The following is a 13,981-nucleotide window of genomic DNA, read 5'->3' as shown; positions in this document are numbered from 1 at the left end:
GTGTTTGCTCCAGCTTAGCCAGGCTCAGCCCGACTTTGGAACCCCCTGGGTCAGATTCCCTCCATGTGGCCCCAGTGACTCTCCTGGTGGCCCTGTCCTGGGCCAGAGACATGGCCACCCACCACCCTCAGCTGTCCAGAATGAGTTTGGAGTCCAAGGATGGCCCCAGGGCCAGGAGCCCCATCCCCAGGCTGGGGGCTGAGCTGGGGGCAGTGAATGGGGTAGGATCAGCATTTGTCCCACCCATAGCCCTGACCCTGTCCCCACACCCTTGTCCCCCACAGCGCTGTCACCCTCCCATAGTCCCCAGCTCCCCCATAGGTCCCAATTCCAATCCTTGTCCCCATCCCTGTCCCCCCTCAGGCCTTGTCCCCGTCCCCCCCGCCCCTCAGGCCCCGCCCCCCAGCGCCCCCCGCTTCGGCGCCTCCGGCGGCGCGGCCCAATCCCGTTATCCCGCCATGCCGCCACCTCGCTCCTATTGGCCGGGTAGGCTGAGCGACGTGCTGAGGAGCCAATGGGCGGCGCGGTCGCGACCGGGGGCGGGACATCCTGCGTGCCGTGCGGTGCGGGCCGCCCCCGCCGCCTGCCCGGTGCTGCCGCGGCCTGGGCTGGGCCTGCCCGCGCCCGGTGCCCCCCGCGCCCACCGCGCCCCCCGGTGCCGCCATGCCACACAGCTTCAAACCCGGGGACCTCGTCTTCGCCAAGATGAAGGGCTACCCGCACTGGCCGGCCCGGGTGAGACCGCGGGGCCGCGCCGCGGGGGGACGGAGCGGGAGGGGGGCGGGGGTCCCGGACCGGGATGGGGGCGGGATCGGGAGGGGGGACTCGAGACGGGATGGGGATGCGTACCGAGCCTTGTCCCCGGAGCGGAGGCCCCTGCCGGGATGGAGATGCCATAACGGTACCTGTACAAGGATGGGGATCCCGCACCGGGATGGGGGCACGGTACCGGTGTGGGAACACGTACCGGGATGGAGATGCCGTAACGGGACCCGTACCGGGACGGGGAGCTGGTACCGGGGTGGACATGCTGTAACGGTACCTGTACCGGGATAGGAGGGTCTGTACCGGGTACGAATGGGTGTCCCGTTCGGGACGGGGTACCCAGGTCGGTGTCTGTCATGGATGTGAGCCGGTGGTGGCATGAGGGACCTGTCCCAGCACACAGACCGGGATGTGGGGTCACACCCCAGCACCTGTACCGGACTGCGATGTCCTGTCCTGGGATGGGGCCCGGTACCGGTGCGGGGTGTCCCATTCTGGGATGGGAGCTCCCATTCCAGCCCCTCCACTGGGTGGGGGCCCAGTACTGGAATGGGGGGTCCTGTACCGGAATGGGGACCCCACATGAGCGGCTGTGCTGGGATGAGGGTCCAGCACTGGCTCAGAGATCCCCTATGGGAACTCATGTTGGGATGGGAGCTCAGCACTGCTCTGTGGGGCCTGGCCTTCTGTCCCTTGTTGGGGACAGCGAGGGGACACTGGGTGTGACATGGGTGGGGGGCTGCTGTGAGCGCTCACGGTGCGGGATTAGCGGGTGCTGCTGCGCTTTGGGGGGGTTATTTGGGATGCTGCAGCCTTTGGGGAGGGGGACAGCTGGTGCCACCGGCCGGGTGACAGCGTCGTGCCGCGGTGCTCCTGGAGAGCAAGAGCTGCTTTGGGATGTGCTCAGCTGGGGCGTGCTTGGGGGCTCTGCGGGGAGCAGCGAGGGCACGGCAGGTCCCCACGCTGCCCTCGGACGGGAAGAGACTGGCAGGTGGAACCGTGCGGGCTCGGGGAGCTCAGGGGGCCGGAGCTGACACCGCTTGGCTGCACCTCGCCGAGAGACCGGGACTGCCGCTCCCGCCAGGACAGCCCCTCTGCTTTAGCTCGCTTGCTTTCTGGGGAGGGGTCCCCCCGCCCCGAAGACCTCCCCAGCACCCCCTGCTCACCCCGAGGCTCTCCCTGCCCACGGCCCAGACGCCCGGAGCACCGAAGACGGGGGTGTCCGGCCGGCAGCGGGGCCTCCAGCCAGGACGGACCCTGCGGCCGCTCGTCCATCGCCCCCGCCCGCGCTGCCGGGCCCGGCCACCGACCCCGGGGGAGTAGCGCAAGGCCCACGTTGCCCACAAGACCTCGGTGCCGGATCCTTCCCGTTTCTCTGGTAGAAATCCCGCAGGGACTCGGACCCGTAGCCAGGGCCCCGTCCGGGTGCTTTCCTGCCGCGCTTGGCTCCAAGCGGGTGCCGGACCCGACGCCGCTTGCCGGGGCTGAGGACGCTGTCTCTGACCTCCTGGTGCTTTGGGTTTCCTTTCAGATCGATGACATCGCGGACGGCGCCGTGAAACCCCCCCCGAACAAGTACCCCATCTTCTTCTTCGGCACCCACGAGACGTAAGCGCTGCCTCGCTCCCCCCGCCGGGCTCTGCCTCCGCTCCGGCCTCACCTCTGCTTTGTCTCTCTCCAGCGCCTTCTTGGGCCCTAAAGATCTGTTCCCTTACGAAAAATACAAAGACAAATACGGGAAACCAAACAAGAGAAAAGGCTTCAACGAGGGCTTGTGGGAAATCCAGAACAACCCCCACGCCAGTTACAGTGCCCCTGCGGTGAGTGTGGGCTGGGCAGGGCCTGGGGCTGCGGCCCCTCCGTCCCCCCGAGTCGCTCCTCCTGTCTCTGCTTCTCCTCGCTGCTGTGCCGATTGCTTCCAGCTTCCAGCTTGGCTTCCTTGGGGTGGAATTAGCTCCCCTCTGCTTGCCTGCCCTCTCCCTTCCTCAGGGAGTCTGCTCTCCTCATCTTCCTCCATGGAGGGGTTTCCCTCAGGCTTCCAGGAGCGCTGGAAGTTCCCACTTGCTCTGGAGGAAGGCGCTTCTGCCCCGTTGTCACAGTGGAACTGGGGTTGTGCTTTGTGCTGCTTGCCCAAAATCATGGAGATTTTGTTGTCAGAGCAAGAATTTGAGGCTTGCTCATCCCTTGCTCCTGGATCTGCTTGTGGACTGTTGGGAAGTCCCCTTCTCCATCCATTCCTGAGGTTCCTGAGCCCTCCACCAGGATTTGGAGCGAGCTGGGCCAGGGAACAGCTCTTTGTCAACTTCTTGTAGGAGCATTTCGTGACCGTAATTGGGATCCAGTTTCTTCTGTAAAGATCATCACAGGAGGCATCAGCTTTGTAGGCCGTGGGGCTGAAGAGGCAGAGGAAGGTTTGTAGGGTGGGCAGCAAGGTCCAGGTGGTCCCTGGAGGTCAGCAGGTGCAGGGAATGAGCCCCCAGGCCATGCCATGGCCAGGCAGGAGTGAGGATGTGGTTTGAGGGGCAGGGGTTGAGAAATGCTCCACCCAAAACTGGATGTAGGGTAAGGTGAGGCTGTGGAGGTGCTTGAAAACCTGGAGATTGGTGATGGTGAGGGAGGCAGCACCTGCCATGGCCAGGAATCTGCTGGGAACTCCCATCAGGGACCCAGCAAGGCTGAGGGTTCACCAACACCCACTGCGTCCTGTGGGCAAAAGGAGCAGGAGAAGACACTGAAGTTTCCTTGGCTTTGAGACCTGAGTGAAACGAGATGCCAGGAACAGCCAAGGGTGAGGAGAGGCTTTCCAGCAGCTGGAAGAACTCAGCTCTAGGAATGTCAGTGCTGCCACAAGGGTGGCCCAGCCAGGGGACACCGTGGCTCCATCACAGAGGAGCAGCCCAGAAGATGAAGCTGGGGTGTGATGTCCTGTGCGAGGAACCTGGAGAAACAAGGAGACCTTCAAGGAGCAGGACACAGGAGATCCCACCTGGGAAGAGCACCTGGACTCCTTGTGTGGATCTTTCCCATGGGGAAAGTGTGTGAAGAGCACAGGAAGAGGCCTGATCCAAGTGGAGAGGCTGAACCCGGCCACCCCGGCTTGTCTGGCGCCGTCAGGGCAGAGGAGGGCTGGGCTGGGCTCTGCTCCCAGCTCCAGGCTGCTCCAGGGGTTCTGGCAGGGCGTGAGGATGGGGGGCAGAGGGCTCTGAGGCAGCAGCATCCCAGCACTGTGTTACTGGTGCTCTCTGTGGGGCTGTGGGAAGGGGGACAGGCAGGGTTGGTGCCGTTATCCGGAGCTGCTCCGGAGGGATCCGTGCTGGGAGGGGGGGGCTGCCCTGCGCTGCTCTGCACACCCAGCTCTGCCCTCCTTCACTCCCCACCCTTGGTGCCCCCTCTCTGTCCTCTCCTGGCCCCCCAAATGCCCCAGAGCCCCCCTAACCCTGCTGTCCTCTGCTGCCTTTAGCCCGCGAGCTCCTCGGACAGCGATGTCCCCGAGAACGACCCCATGGCGGGCAGCGACCCCGGGGACGACGAGGACGACGCTGCCATGGCCACGGGGCCCGCGGACAAGGTGGACAGCGACGAGGACTCGGAGCGAGGCAGCGACCACAGCGGGCTCAAGAGGAAATCCCTGGCCATGAAAGTGAGTCTGGGCTGGGGACGGGAGGGTGGCCCAGCCAGGGGACACCGTGGCTCCATCACGGAGCTTTCCTTGAAGCCACCTCAGCAGAAGTGATGGAGAAACCAACTGCCTCTGGATTCTCCAGTGGGAAATGGGGCTCAGCGTGGTTTGGGGGTGTCACAGCTGTCTCATGGTGCCTGTGGGATGGTGGGATGGCCTGTCCTGGCTGGGTTTGCAGCCTGGAGGAGGATCCAGAGCTGCAGATCTGAGTGCAGGGCCCGTTGGGAAGAGTTGGAGAAAGCCCTTCCCAGGAAGCATTTGCTTTCCATGGAGGATGGAGAAGGAATGGGCTTCTCTCATCTTGTCCCCTCTCCTTTGCCAGATGCCTGTGACAAAACGGCCTCGGAAATCCTCCAGTGACTTGGATCAGGGCAGCCCCTCTGTCACAGAAGAGGAGAACTCAGAAACATCTTCTGAGTCAGAAAAAAACAGTGACCAGGTGAGAGGATTTTGGGATACACAGGGAGGGTTGTGGGGAGAGCATCCCTGTGGGAGTGGGGCAGAGGCTGAAGGGAACCCGACTGGTTTGATTTCATGGTGACACTGTTCCACATTTCCTCATATTCCTGTTTTCCTCCAGGATTTCACTCCTGAGAAGAAGCCAGTGGCCCGGGCTCCACGCAGGATGCCGGCAGCGGGGAGGAAGAAGAAGGTAAAGGACCCCAAATCTGAGGAAGGCTGGAGAGGAGCCAGGGTCTGCACTGTGGGGAGGGGGGAGCTGGGGGTGGCAGTGCTGTGCCCTGGGCTGGAGCACCTGGAGGGACCTCACTGAGCTCTTGGTGACCTGTGGGGGCTCTGGGTGCTGCATTGGGGGTATTGCTGGGACTGGGGCAGTGCCACCCCACAGCCACCCTCCATCCCAGCCCTGCTCTCTGCCTGCAGAAGGTGGAGTCTGGCTCTGACTCTGACTCCAAAGTGGACTCGGATCTGGAGATGGGCAATGCCACCGTGGACATGACCAAGTCAGACTCGGACTCGGACTCGGATGTGTCGGTGAAAAAGGCACCGCGGGGCCGCAAGCCAGGTACCCGGGGCTGCTCCTGCTCCTGCCACCACCTCAGCACGGGACTGTGGCATTCCCAAGGCTCTGGGCTTCCATCCCAAATCCTGGGCACATCCTGGAGCCCCTCTGCCTCTGGAGCTCGGGGCTGTTTTAACAGAGGGACGTGCAGGGCTCCTGCTGAACACGTCCCTGTTGTCTTGCAGCTGAGAAACCCCCTCCCAAGCCCCGGGGCAGGAAACCGAAGCCAGAGCGTGTCCCCAGCAGCTCCAGCAGTGACAGGTGAGCTCAGCTGGGACAGTGCCACCCTCGGGCTGGGCTGGGGGTCACGCAGGGGTCCCAGCCTGCCCTGTCCCGGCAGTGACAGCGACAGCGACGTGGATCGCATCAGCGAGTGGAAGAGGCGCGACGAGGAGCGGCGGCGGGAGCTGGAGGAGAAGAGGAAGAGGGAGCAGGAGGAGGAGATCCGGCGGCTCCGGGAGCAGGAGAAGGAGGAGAAGGAGAAGAGGAAGGAGAAGGCAGAGAAGGGAGAGGAGGTGCACTCGGACTCGGACAGCAGCGCCGAGGATGAAGCGGCCAAAAAGGGCCGGAGGGGCCGGGCCAAGGCTCCGTCCTCCTCGGACTCTGAGCTGGAGCAGGAGAAGGAGGTGAGTGTGGAGCTGTGGGGGCCTGGGGTGGATGGACAGCCTGTCACCTCCCTGTCAGGCCATCAGGGACCTGCAGGAGTGGTCCTGGGTTAGCCTGCAGCTGCCCACATGGTATTGGGAAGGGTTGTATCCATCCTGGGAGTGGGAGCTCTTCCCCTGGCCCAGGATGCCTCATCCAGCTGTGGGTCTCACATCTGGCACAGGGTGCCCAGAGCAGCTGTGGCTCCTCCATCCCTGGAAGTGTCCAGGACCGGGTTGGACAGGGCTTGGAGCACCCTGGGACAGTGGAAGGTGTCCCTGTGTCCCTGCCCATGACAGGGGTGGGACGGGGTGAGCTTTGTGTTCCCTCCCAACCCAAACCATTCTGTGATCTCCAAAATGCTCTTCCACCACAGTCAGGGGCTTTGCTGCACTGTTCCCCTGGAGCCTTTGGGAGCATGTAGGGTGCCTGTGTGCCATGGGGTGATGCTGTGCCATGGCAATGGGGTGACCATGGGTGCCGTTGTGGTGTGGCCGTGGCTCTGTCTGTGCTGCAGCAGGGAGGGCTCTGCTGCTCTCCCTGCATTGTTCTCTCCTCCAAGGTAAAGAAGCCGGCGAAGAAACAGCCCTCGGAGTTGTCAAGGAAACCAAACCAGAAGGAGAAGAGGGGCCGAGCAGAGGAGAAGCCACGGAACAAGTCAGCATTTCCACACCTCCCTCCCTCCCTGCCCTTTCCTCCTGGGAATGGAGCTGGTCCTGCACAGCTCCAGCCCTGGCGCCCCGGGGTGGGCATGGGGCTCCTGGGGCTGCAGCACCTGCAGAGGGGCCGGGCCTGTTCCTGCCCTCCTCCTGAGCTGAAGGGGCTGCAGGAGCTCTTGGGGGTTACCAGGATGACATTTCTGGTGTTTTCTTTCTCATGGGGCTTTTCCTGTCTGTGTTCCTGGGAAGCTGGGGCACAGGGGAGCTGTGACCAGGGTGGAGGGATCTTGGATGCTCCAGCCAGTGCCATCCCCCTTGTTAGCCCAGTGCTGAGCAGAGGGATCACCACAGCCATCTTCCCTTTTTCCTTCCCTTCACACAGACCTCTGAAAGTGGAACGAGGCCGGAAGAAATCCGACCCGATCCCTGAAAGGAGGGTGGAGAAGAAAAAGGGTGAGAAACCCACTGCTTCCCATCACAGAGGGGAGGAGAGAGAGGAGAGGGCTTCAGGGTTGGTTCCCCCATCCCTGGGACAGGGAGGGATCAGTGAAGTTGTGCCAGGTTTTTCCCAGCACTGCTTTGATCACTTCCCTGCATCCCCTCCCTGTCTTGGCACATCCTCTCCAGAGACATTCCTGGGGCTGGGCTCAGCTTTGGAAGTGCAGGAGGACACAAAGCCCTGCCTAGGAGTGATTCCAGGCCCCAGAGCAGACCCTGGGCTCTGCTGGTGCCCTGACATCTCAGGCTGTGTCTCTCTCTCTGCTCCAGAGCCCACAGTGGAGGAGAAACTGCAGAAACTGCACAGCGAGATCAAGTTTGCGCTGAAGGTGGATAACCCGGTGAGTGCCTGGCCTGGGACATCCCTGCTCATGCTTGCCCTGCTGTGATACCCAGGAATGCTCCTCCTCCTCCCTTTGGGGGTGCTGGGAGGCCCCAGGTGCCCCCAGGGCAGCTCCTGAGCCCGCTGCCACCCCTGCAGGACATCAAGCGGTGTCTGAACGCGCTCGAGGAGCTGGGCACGCTGCAGGTCACTTCCCACATCCTCCAGAAGCACACGGATGTGGTGGCTACACTCAAGAAGGTAGAGCAGAGGGCTGAGGCCTCCCTGGGGCGAGCAGGGAGCCTGCCTGGCCCAGCTTTAAGGGGGACCCTCCTCCTCCTCCTCTTCCTCCTCCCGGGGCAGATCCGGCGCTACAAAGCCAACAAGGATGTGATGGAAAAGGCGGCTGAAGTCTACACCCGGTTGAAGTCGCGTGTGCTGGGACCAAAGATGGAATCCATGCAGAAAGCCAACAAAGCTGGGCCTGAGAAGGACAAGGGGGAGGCAGAGAAGGGCCAGGAGAAGCTGTCGGGAGCAGAGACACGGAATGAGAAGGGGGAGGAGGAGACAAATGCTGGTAACGTTCCTGGGCATCCCTGAACATCCCTGCCCTGTCTGGGCAGGTCACAGTCCCCTCCTTGGGCATGCCCTGTCCTGCTGGGGACACAGGACATGGGGAGGTGGCTCTTGGCCTCGTGGTGGAGGGATCAGCACCTCCAGGCCCTGCTTTGCTGGAGTGCCAGGAGAGGGAAAGGGCTGGATGGGGAATGCACTGAGAGCAGAGGGCAAACCTCAAACTCCACACCCGGGCTCTGGGGGCCTCCCCTGCTGCTTTTTGGCTCAAGGCAGCTCTTCCCTGCCAGCCTGAGCTCTGGTCCAGGCATGGAGGAATGTGGAGATGTCCTTGGACACTGGCTCAGGCTCTTGCACAGGGAGTGGTGACTGGGATCTTCCACCCTCGGAGCCAGGTCTCTGTCTGGGGCCATCCTGGTGATGCTGCAAGAGCCTTCCCAGAGGAACTGACAGAGAAAATCCACCCTGATGGTGTCTCTGGGCTGGGGGATGGAGGTTTTTGGGCCCTTTTTGCAGCTGTGGGGGTCAGGCCAGTACTGGGGTCCATCCATGTCTGTGGCCATGGATCCTCAGTCCACGAGGGTCGGGATGGATGAGGGGGTCCGAGAGCCTGAGCCTCTCTCTCTTCCCTTCAGACCTGTCAGGTCCTGTGAATGGTGAATCCCTGTCCCAAAAGTCAGAGGGCGCAGAGGAGAAGGACAAGAGCCAAGGGCCAGGAGCTGTGGAGCTGGAGGCACCCACAGAGGAGCCCCACAACAAGTGAGTGTGGGGAGCTGGGGGCTGCAGGGATCGTTTGGGGACATCCTGTGGGTTGTGAAAGGGTTCTCCCAGCTTGGCCAGGAGCTGGGATGTGGGAGAGGGGCCAGGGGAGGCAGAGGGGCGTGGGGCTGAGCTCTCCCTGCCCCTGCTCTCCCCCAGCAGTGTCCAGGACTATCCCAAGGCCGGGCCGGAGCGAGCTCGCGGGGAGTCGGAGGCTGCGGATGAGGAGGAGGAGGAGAGCTGAGGAAGCAGCTCCCACGTGGAGGAGGAGGAGGAGGAGGAGGAGAGGCTGTGAAGGGAGAGCAGCCTCTGCCTCATCTCCTGCCTGAGTCACTTCACTCTGTCCCACCGTAGCCGATGTCCTTGGTCTTGTCCCGTGTCCCGTCCCTGCGGAGGCAGCACCCGCGGGGGGGCTGTGCTGGTGTCTGTATTTGTCCCCCACTCCCCCCCTTGTTTTTAATTTTTGGTTTGTTTTTTTTTTTTTTCCCCTCCTACCTAATTTCTTGTGATTTCAACCGACATTAAATGAATATAAAGGGTTTTCTAATGAAAAACACAAGGAACCGCAGTGTGTCTTTCTTGAGGCTGGGACGAGGGGAGAACCTTAACCCCCTGCCCAGGGCTGGAGAACACCCCATGGGTCCCCAAATTCCCTCTGACCAGGGTCAGGCACTCAGGAGCTGCTCCAAGCCCCTTTCCCCACCATCACAATCCTCTCTCCATCCAGAGGCAGCTGCTGGAATTGGATCCCTCTGCCCCAGGGGGAGCAGCAGGGCTGGGCACCAACTCCTTGGGGTAAAATAAGGGTAAAAAGGGTGTGTGCCAGGGAGGGACTGAGCCTGGCACCAGCTCAGTGGTTTTGCTGTGTTGCAAGGCTCCGGAGCTTTTGTCCGAGTCCAATAAAGAGCTCCCGGCCCCGCCTGCTCTTTGTGCCCGAGCCCCGGGGGAGGATGCCCCGATCCCCTCCCCTGCAGGCTGCAGTAACTCTGCCCTGGGGACACTCGGCTTTGGCTTTTTCCAGGACTGATTTCACACTCGCTCCGTAAACAGGACCTAAATAAAGCCCAAACCAGCCCCAGTGCCTCTTGCCCAACTGCTGGAAGTGGGAAGTTCCCTCCAGGACCCCGCTCCTGATCCCACTGCCAGCTCCTCTCGTCCCAGGGCAGGGACAGGCTGGGGAGTGGGGGCTCAGGACATGGGGGTCCCCAGCTCTTGGGGAGGGGGTTCTTCCTCCAGAGCCCAATTCCTCCCTCCCACACCCCCAAAGAAACCTCAGTCCAGTGCAAAACTAACCAGAGTTTATTGCTTCTTGTGCTCTTGTGACCCTACAAGGGTGAGAGTCTGAAGGCACCGAGGACACGGGGGACCTCCAAGAGGCACTTGGGGCAGCCAAGGCACACAACTGCAGGTCCCCAGCAAGGGGACAAGTGACAGAGCTGGGGCAGGCAGGAGGGTCCCCACAGAGACAGGCACAAGGTGAGGGGTGTGTAGTAGCAAAGACTCCTAACGAGGGTTTTTGGGGAGGGAAGCAGCCCAGAATCGCTACTCCGCCTCCGGCTCCACCGGGCGCTTGCCCGAGGGGGCGAAGGGTCCCACCAGCCACGTCAGGGGGGTGTTGAAGGCCACTTGTTCCACCAGCTCGTCCATCAGCAGCCGGGCTTGGGCGGCGTGGTCGCGGGCCCGGGCCAGCACGGGGCCCGTCACGTCCTGCAGGGAGCGGACCGAGCCCAGCGCCGCCCGCAGCCCCTCCACGTTGTGCCGGACCTGCCCCGCCTTGTCCTGCACGGCGGCGGGGAGGCCCTGCAGGCTGCACACCAGCGGCTGGCAGGAGCTCTGCAGCTGCTGGCTCAGGCCCTGCAGCATGCTCACCGTGCCCGACTCCACCGCCTGCGGGGGGACACGGGGGTGAGACCTTGGGGACACCTCGGTCACCCTGGGCACCCCCTGCCCCGCTCCTACCTCCGGTGGCACCTGGTCCTTGCCACCATCGGGCTGCTTCTTGCTCCACTCCAGCCACAGCTGCTGCAGCTTCTCCTGCCCTCCCTGCAGCTTCTGGTCCACGCCTTGCTTCAGGGTCTCCACCTGGCAGAGGGGCACAGCCCGGCTGGGTGGGGGGACCATGGGGGCACACCCCGGGGTGGCACAGGGAGCGCGGGGCTGGGTCTTACCAGGTCGAGGGTGCGCTGGAGCTGGGCCAGCTGGTCCTGGCAGCTCTGGCGGGCGCTCTGCAGTTTGCTCAGGGAGTGCTGGAGCGCTCGCTGCCGCACCTTGCTGGACAGGGAGCCCAGGCGCACGAAGTAGCTCTGCTGCTGCCGCTGCTGCTCCGGCTCAAAGCCCTCCACGGCCGTGGCCAGCTGGGCTGTGGGACAGGAGCTGCTCAGGGGGTGCCAGCAGCACCACCACCACCCCTCAGAGCCTCCCCTGCTCTGCCCACCCTGTCTGAGGGTTGGGATCAGCTGCTCACCCAGCTCCCCGTCTGTCAAGGGCAGGTAATGGTCCACCAGCTCCTCCGACTTGCCCAGCATGGAGTCCACCCTGCTGGCCACCATCTGGCCCACGGTGCTGACACCGCTGCTGACCGCTGACCTGGTCATCTCCACGCCACCCTGCACTGCTCCTTTGGTCATGTCCATCACACCGGTCACTCGGCTGGTCACCGCGTCCTTGGCCCCGGTCACGGTGCTGGACACTGCATCCCTGGCTCCGGCCACTGTACTGGACACTGCATCCCTGGCCCCAGACACCGTGCTGGACACTGCATCTTTAGCCCCAGCCACAGTGCCGGACACTGCATCTTTGGCTCCGGCCATCCTGCTGGACACTGCATCCCTGGCTCCGGCCATGGTGTTGGACACTGCATCTCTGGCCCCGGCCACGGTGCTGGTCAGCACATCCCTGGCCCCCGTCACCGTGGAGGTCACCAGCAGTTTGGTGTCTGAGATGATCTGGGCAGACACACAAAGCTCTGTTAAGCACTGGGGGGCCCCAGGTGTGCTGCCCACCCCAGCCCAGCCCACCCTGGTACCTTCTGGGGGGGCTGCTGCAGGATGGGCAGCTTCTCCTCCAGCTTGTCCAGCCCTTTGCAGGCGAATTCATTGGCAGAAGAAACTGGAGATGGGAAAAGAGGTGGGTTTAGCACCCTGCTGCCCCGCAGGAGCTCTGCCAGGCCCAATTTTCCACCACCCCAAAACTCAGGGCGTGCTGCCCCCACATCTTTTCTTCCAGCTTCTCCACCATTTACCCCTCAGCCACACAAACCAGAGACACAAAACCAGGTCCTGCCTCTCCTGGTTCCTCACGAGAGCTCAGTGAGAGCCACTTTTGGGGTCCCCCATCCCCGTGGGGTGCAGTTCTCCCCCTTGCACTCACTCTGGGGCTCCAGGCGGGTGAGGAGGGGCTGGGCCCCGCTCACCGCTGCCGCCGTCAGCGTCTTCACGCCCTTCTCAGCCACATCGCAGACGGAGCGCACGTAGGGGTGGCTCTCCTTGGTGCAGGTGTAGGCGGAGGACACCATGTCGTAAGCTGAGCTCACCAGGGGCAGGTTGGCCACGCGCGTCCCGATGTTCTGGGGGGCAGAAGGACTCAGCGTGAGACTGAGGAATCCCCCAAATCTCACAGGGCGTGGTGTGTGTTCCCAACACCCCGAGGATGGTTTTGGGGCACTCCCGTGGCTCTCCAAGCCCATCGGAGGGTGGGAGAACCCCGATCCCCGTCTCCAAGCAGGGAGCCCGAGGGTTGTCCCCAATTTCCCCGCCCTGCCCGCACTCACCTGCTGCTCCTCTGCCTTGGGCTGCGCCGGCGTGGGCTCGCTGGTGGCCATGGTGGGTCTGGGGGCACAGAGGGGACCGTGAGCGGGGCCAGGCCCCCCCAGCGCCCCCTCCTGCCCCTCCTGCCCCAAGTTACCGCCCCCGGAACGGGGCAGCTCCCGCGCGGTTGGGAAATCCCGGAACAGGGGGGTCCGGGGAACCGGGACCGGGATCGCGATCGGGACTGGGATCGCGATCGGGACTGGGACCACGATCGGGACCGGAATCGCGATCGGGACCGGGATTGAGACCGGGACCGGGATTGCCATCGGGAACAGGACGGGGATCGCGATCGGGAACAGGACCGAGATCGCGATCGAAACCGGAATCGGGATCGGAACCGGCACCGGGATCGCGATCGGAACCAGGATCGCGGGCCGGCCCCGGATCGTGCTCACCGCTGGCGGCTGGGGTCGGTCCTGCTCCGCTCGGTTCGGCTCCGGGCTCGCCCCGCTCCTCCCCGCCGCCCTTTATAGCCCGGAGCCCGCCCCGAGCGCATGTGACCGGGGCCGCCCACCGGGGCCGGCCCGGGGCGGACCGGGAGCAGCGACCGGCGGGGAGCGCGGGGCCGCCACCCCCGGGAACGGGAGGGCAGCGAACCCCGGGGAACCGCCTGCACCGAGTCCCCGGCCCAGCACCGGGTCCGCCGGGACTGGGCTGTGCTGAGCCCCCCGGGACCCCCCCATTCCTCGGTCGGTGCTGCACTGACCCCCCCACCCCTCCCCGGTACCGGATCCCCGGGACTGGGCTGCACTGAGCCCCCCGGGACCGCTCTGCAGTGACACCCCGAGCCCGGAACCACAGAACCCCCGCCCCTCCGTGGCACCGATCCCCCCGGGACAGACCCGCCCCGAGCCCGGGGCTCCCGGTGCTCCCGCCCACCTGGCCCGGTGGAGTTGGTCAGGCTGGCCCCGGCGGGACGATGGACGGTCCTGGAGCTCCCGGTGTCGCCCCGCGGGTGCTGTGACCCCGCTGCGCTTGTGACGTCGGGGATACCCCGGGCAGGCCCAGCCCCTCCACGGTGACAAGTGGGACAAAGTTCAGTGCCACACGGCCGCGGGGCACAGTCCAGATGTCCTGGCGCCTTGTGGCACCCTCTGTCCCAGTACCCCAGGGAACCCCGTCCCACTGTCCCACCCTGGCACCCCCTTATTGAGCCCCCTCAGGGGTGCCCCCGGCTCTGCCGCCCGTTCAGAGCCCCCCGGAGAGCCCGGCGCGGTGGCTCTGCCACAGCACTGCAGGCTCTGAGTCATT

General features: G+C 64.1%; 2 protein-coding genes across 5 annotated transcripts; one reads left to right on the top strand and one right to left on the bottom strand.

The window, feature by feature from the left end:
• Positions 1-555: 555 nt before the first annotated feature.
• Positions 556-9,427, top strand: HDGFL2 (HDGF like 2). 4 transcript variants are annotated; one of them, XM_064734415.1, is made up of 16 exons: positions 557-735; positions 2,297-2,373; positions 2,447-2,585; positions 4,226-4,405; positions 4,767-4,883; positions 5,025-5,096; positions 5,327-5,468; positions 5,651-5,726; positions 5,806-6,091; positions 6,673-6,767; positions 7,152-7,222; positions 7,538-7,608; positions 7,749-7,850; positions 7,953-8,166; positions 8,798-8,921; positions 9,084-9,427. In XM_064734415.1, exons 1-16 carry the CDS (start codon positions 664-666, stop codon positions 9,163-9,165), a joined length of 1,920 nt encoding a protein of 639 aa, XP_064590485.1. In that variant the 5' UTR covers positions 557-663; the 3' UTR covers positions 9,166-9,427. The 4 variants fall into 4 exon arrangements, with proteins under 4 accessions (XP_064590487.1, XP_064590485.1, XP_064590484.1 ...); XM_064734414.1 differs by having other exon boundaries at positions 9,081-9,427; XM_064734417.1 differs by lacking the exons at positions 2,297-2,373; positions 2,447-2,585 and having other exon boundaries at positions 556-735.
• A 775-nt stretch (positions 9,428-10,202) lies between these two features.
• Positions 10,203-13,218, bottom strand: LOC135458891 (perilipin-3-like). Its single transcript, XM_064734349.1, has 8 exons — positions 13,126-13,218; positions 12,691-12,748; positions 12,291-12,486; positions 11,947-12,029; positions 11,386-11,866; positions 11,090-11,280; positions 10,881-11,003; positions 10,203-10,808 (listed from the first exon to the last, which is right to left on the bottom strand). Exons 2-8 carry the CDS (start codon positions 12,739-12,741, stop codon positions 10,464-10,466), a joined length of 1,470 nt encoding a protein of 489 aa, XP_064590419.1. The 5' UTR covers positions 12,742-12,748; positions 13,126-13,218; the 3' UTR covers positions 10,203-10,463.
• Positions 13,219-13,981: the final 763 nt, after the last annotated feature.

Source organism: Zonotrichia leucophrys, chromosome 28, assembly GCF_028769735.1.
Source record: "Zonotrichia leucophrys gambelii isolate GWCS_2022_RI chromosome 28, RI_Zleu_2.0, whole genome shotgun sequence".
Classification (NCBI taxonomy): domain Eukaryota; kingdom Metazoa; phylum Chordata; class Aves; order Passeriformes; family Passerellidae; genus Zonotrichia; species Zonotrichia leucophrys.
This window is presented reverse-complemented; position numbering and strand designations above follow the sequence as displayed.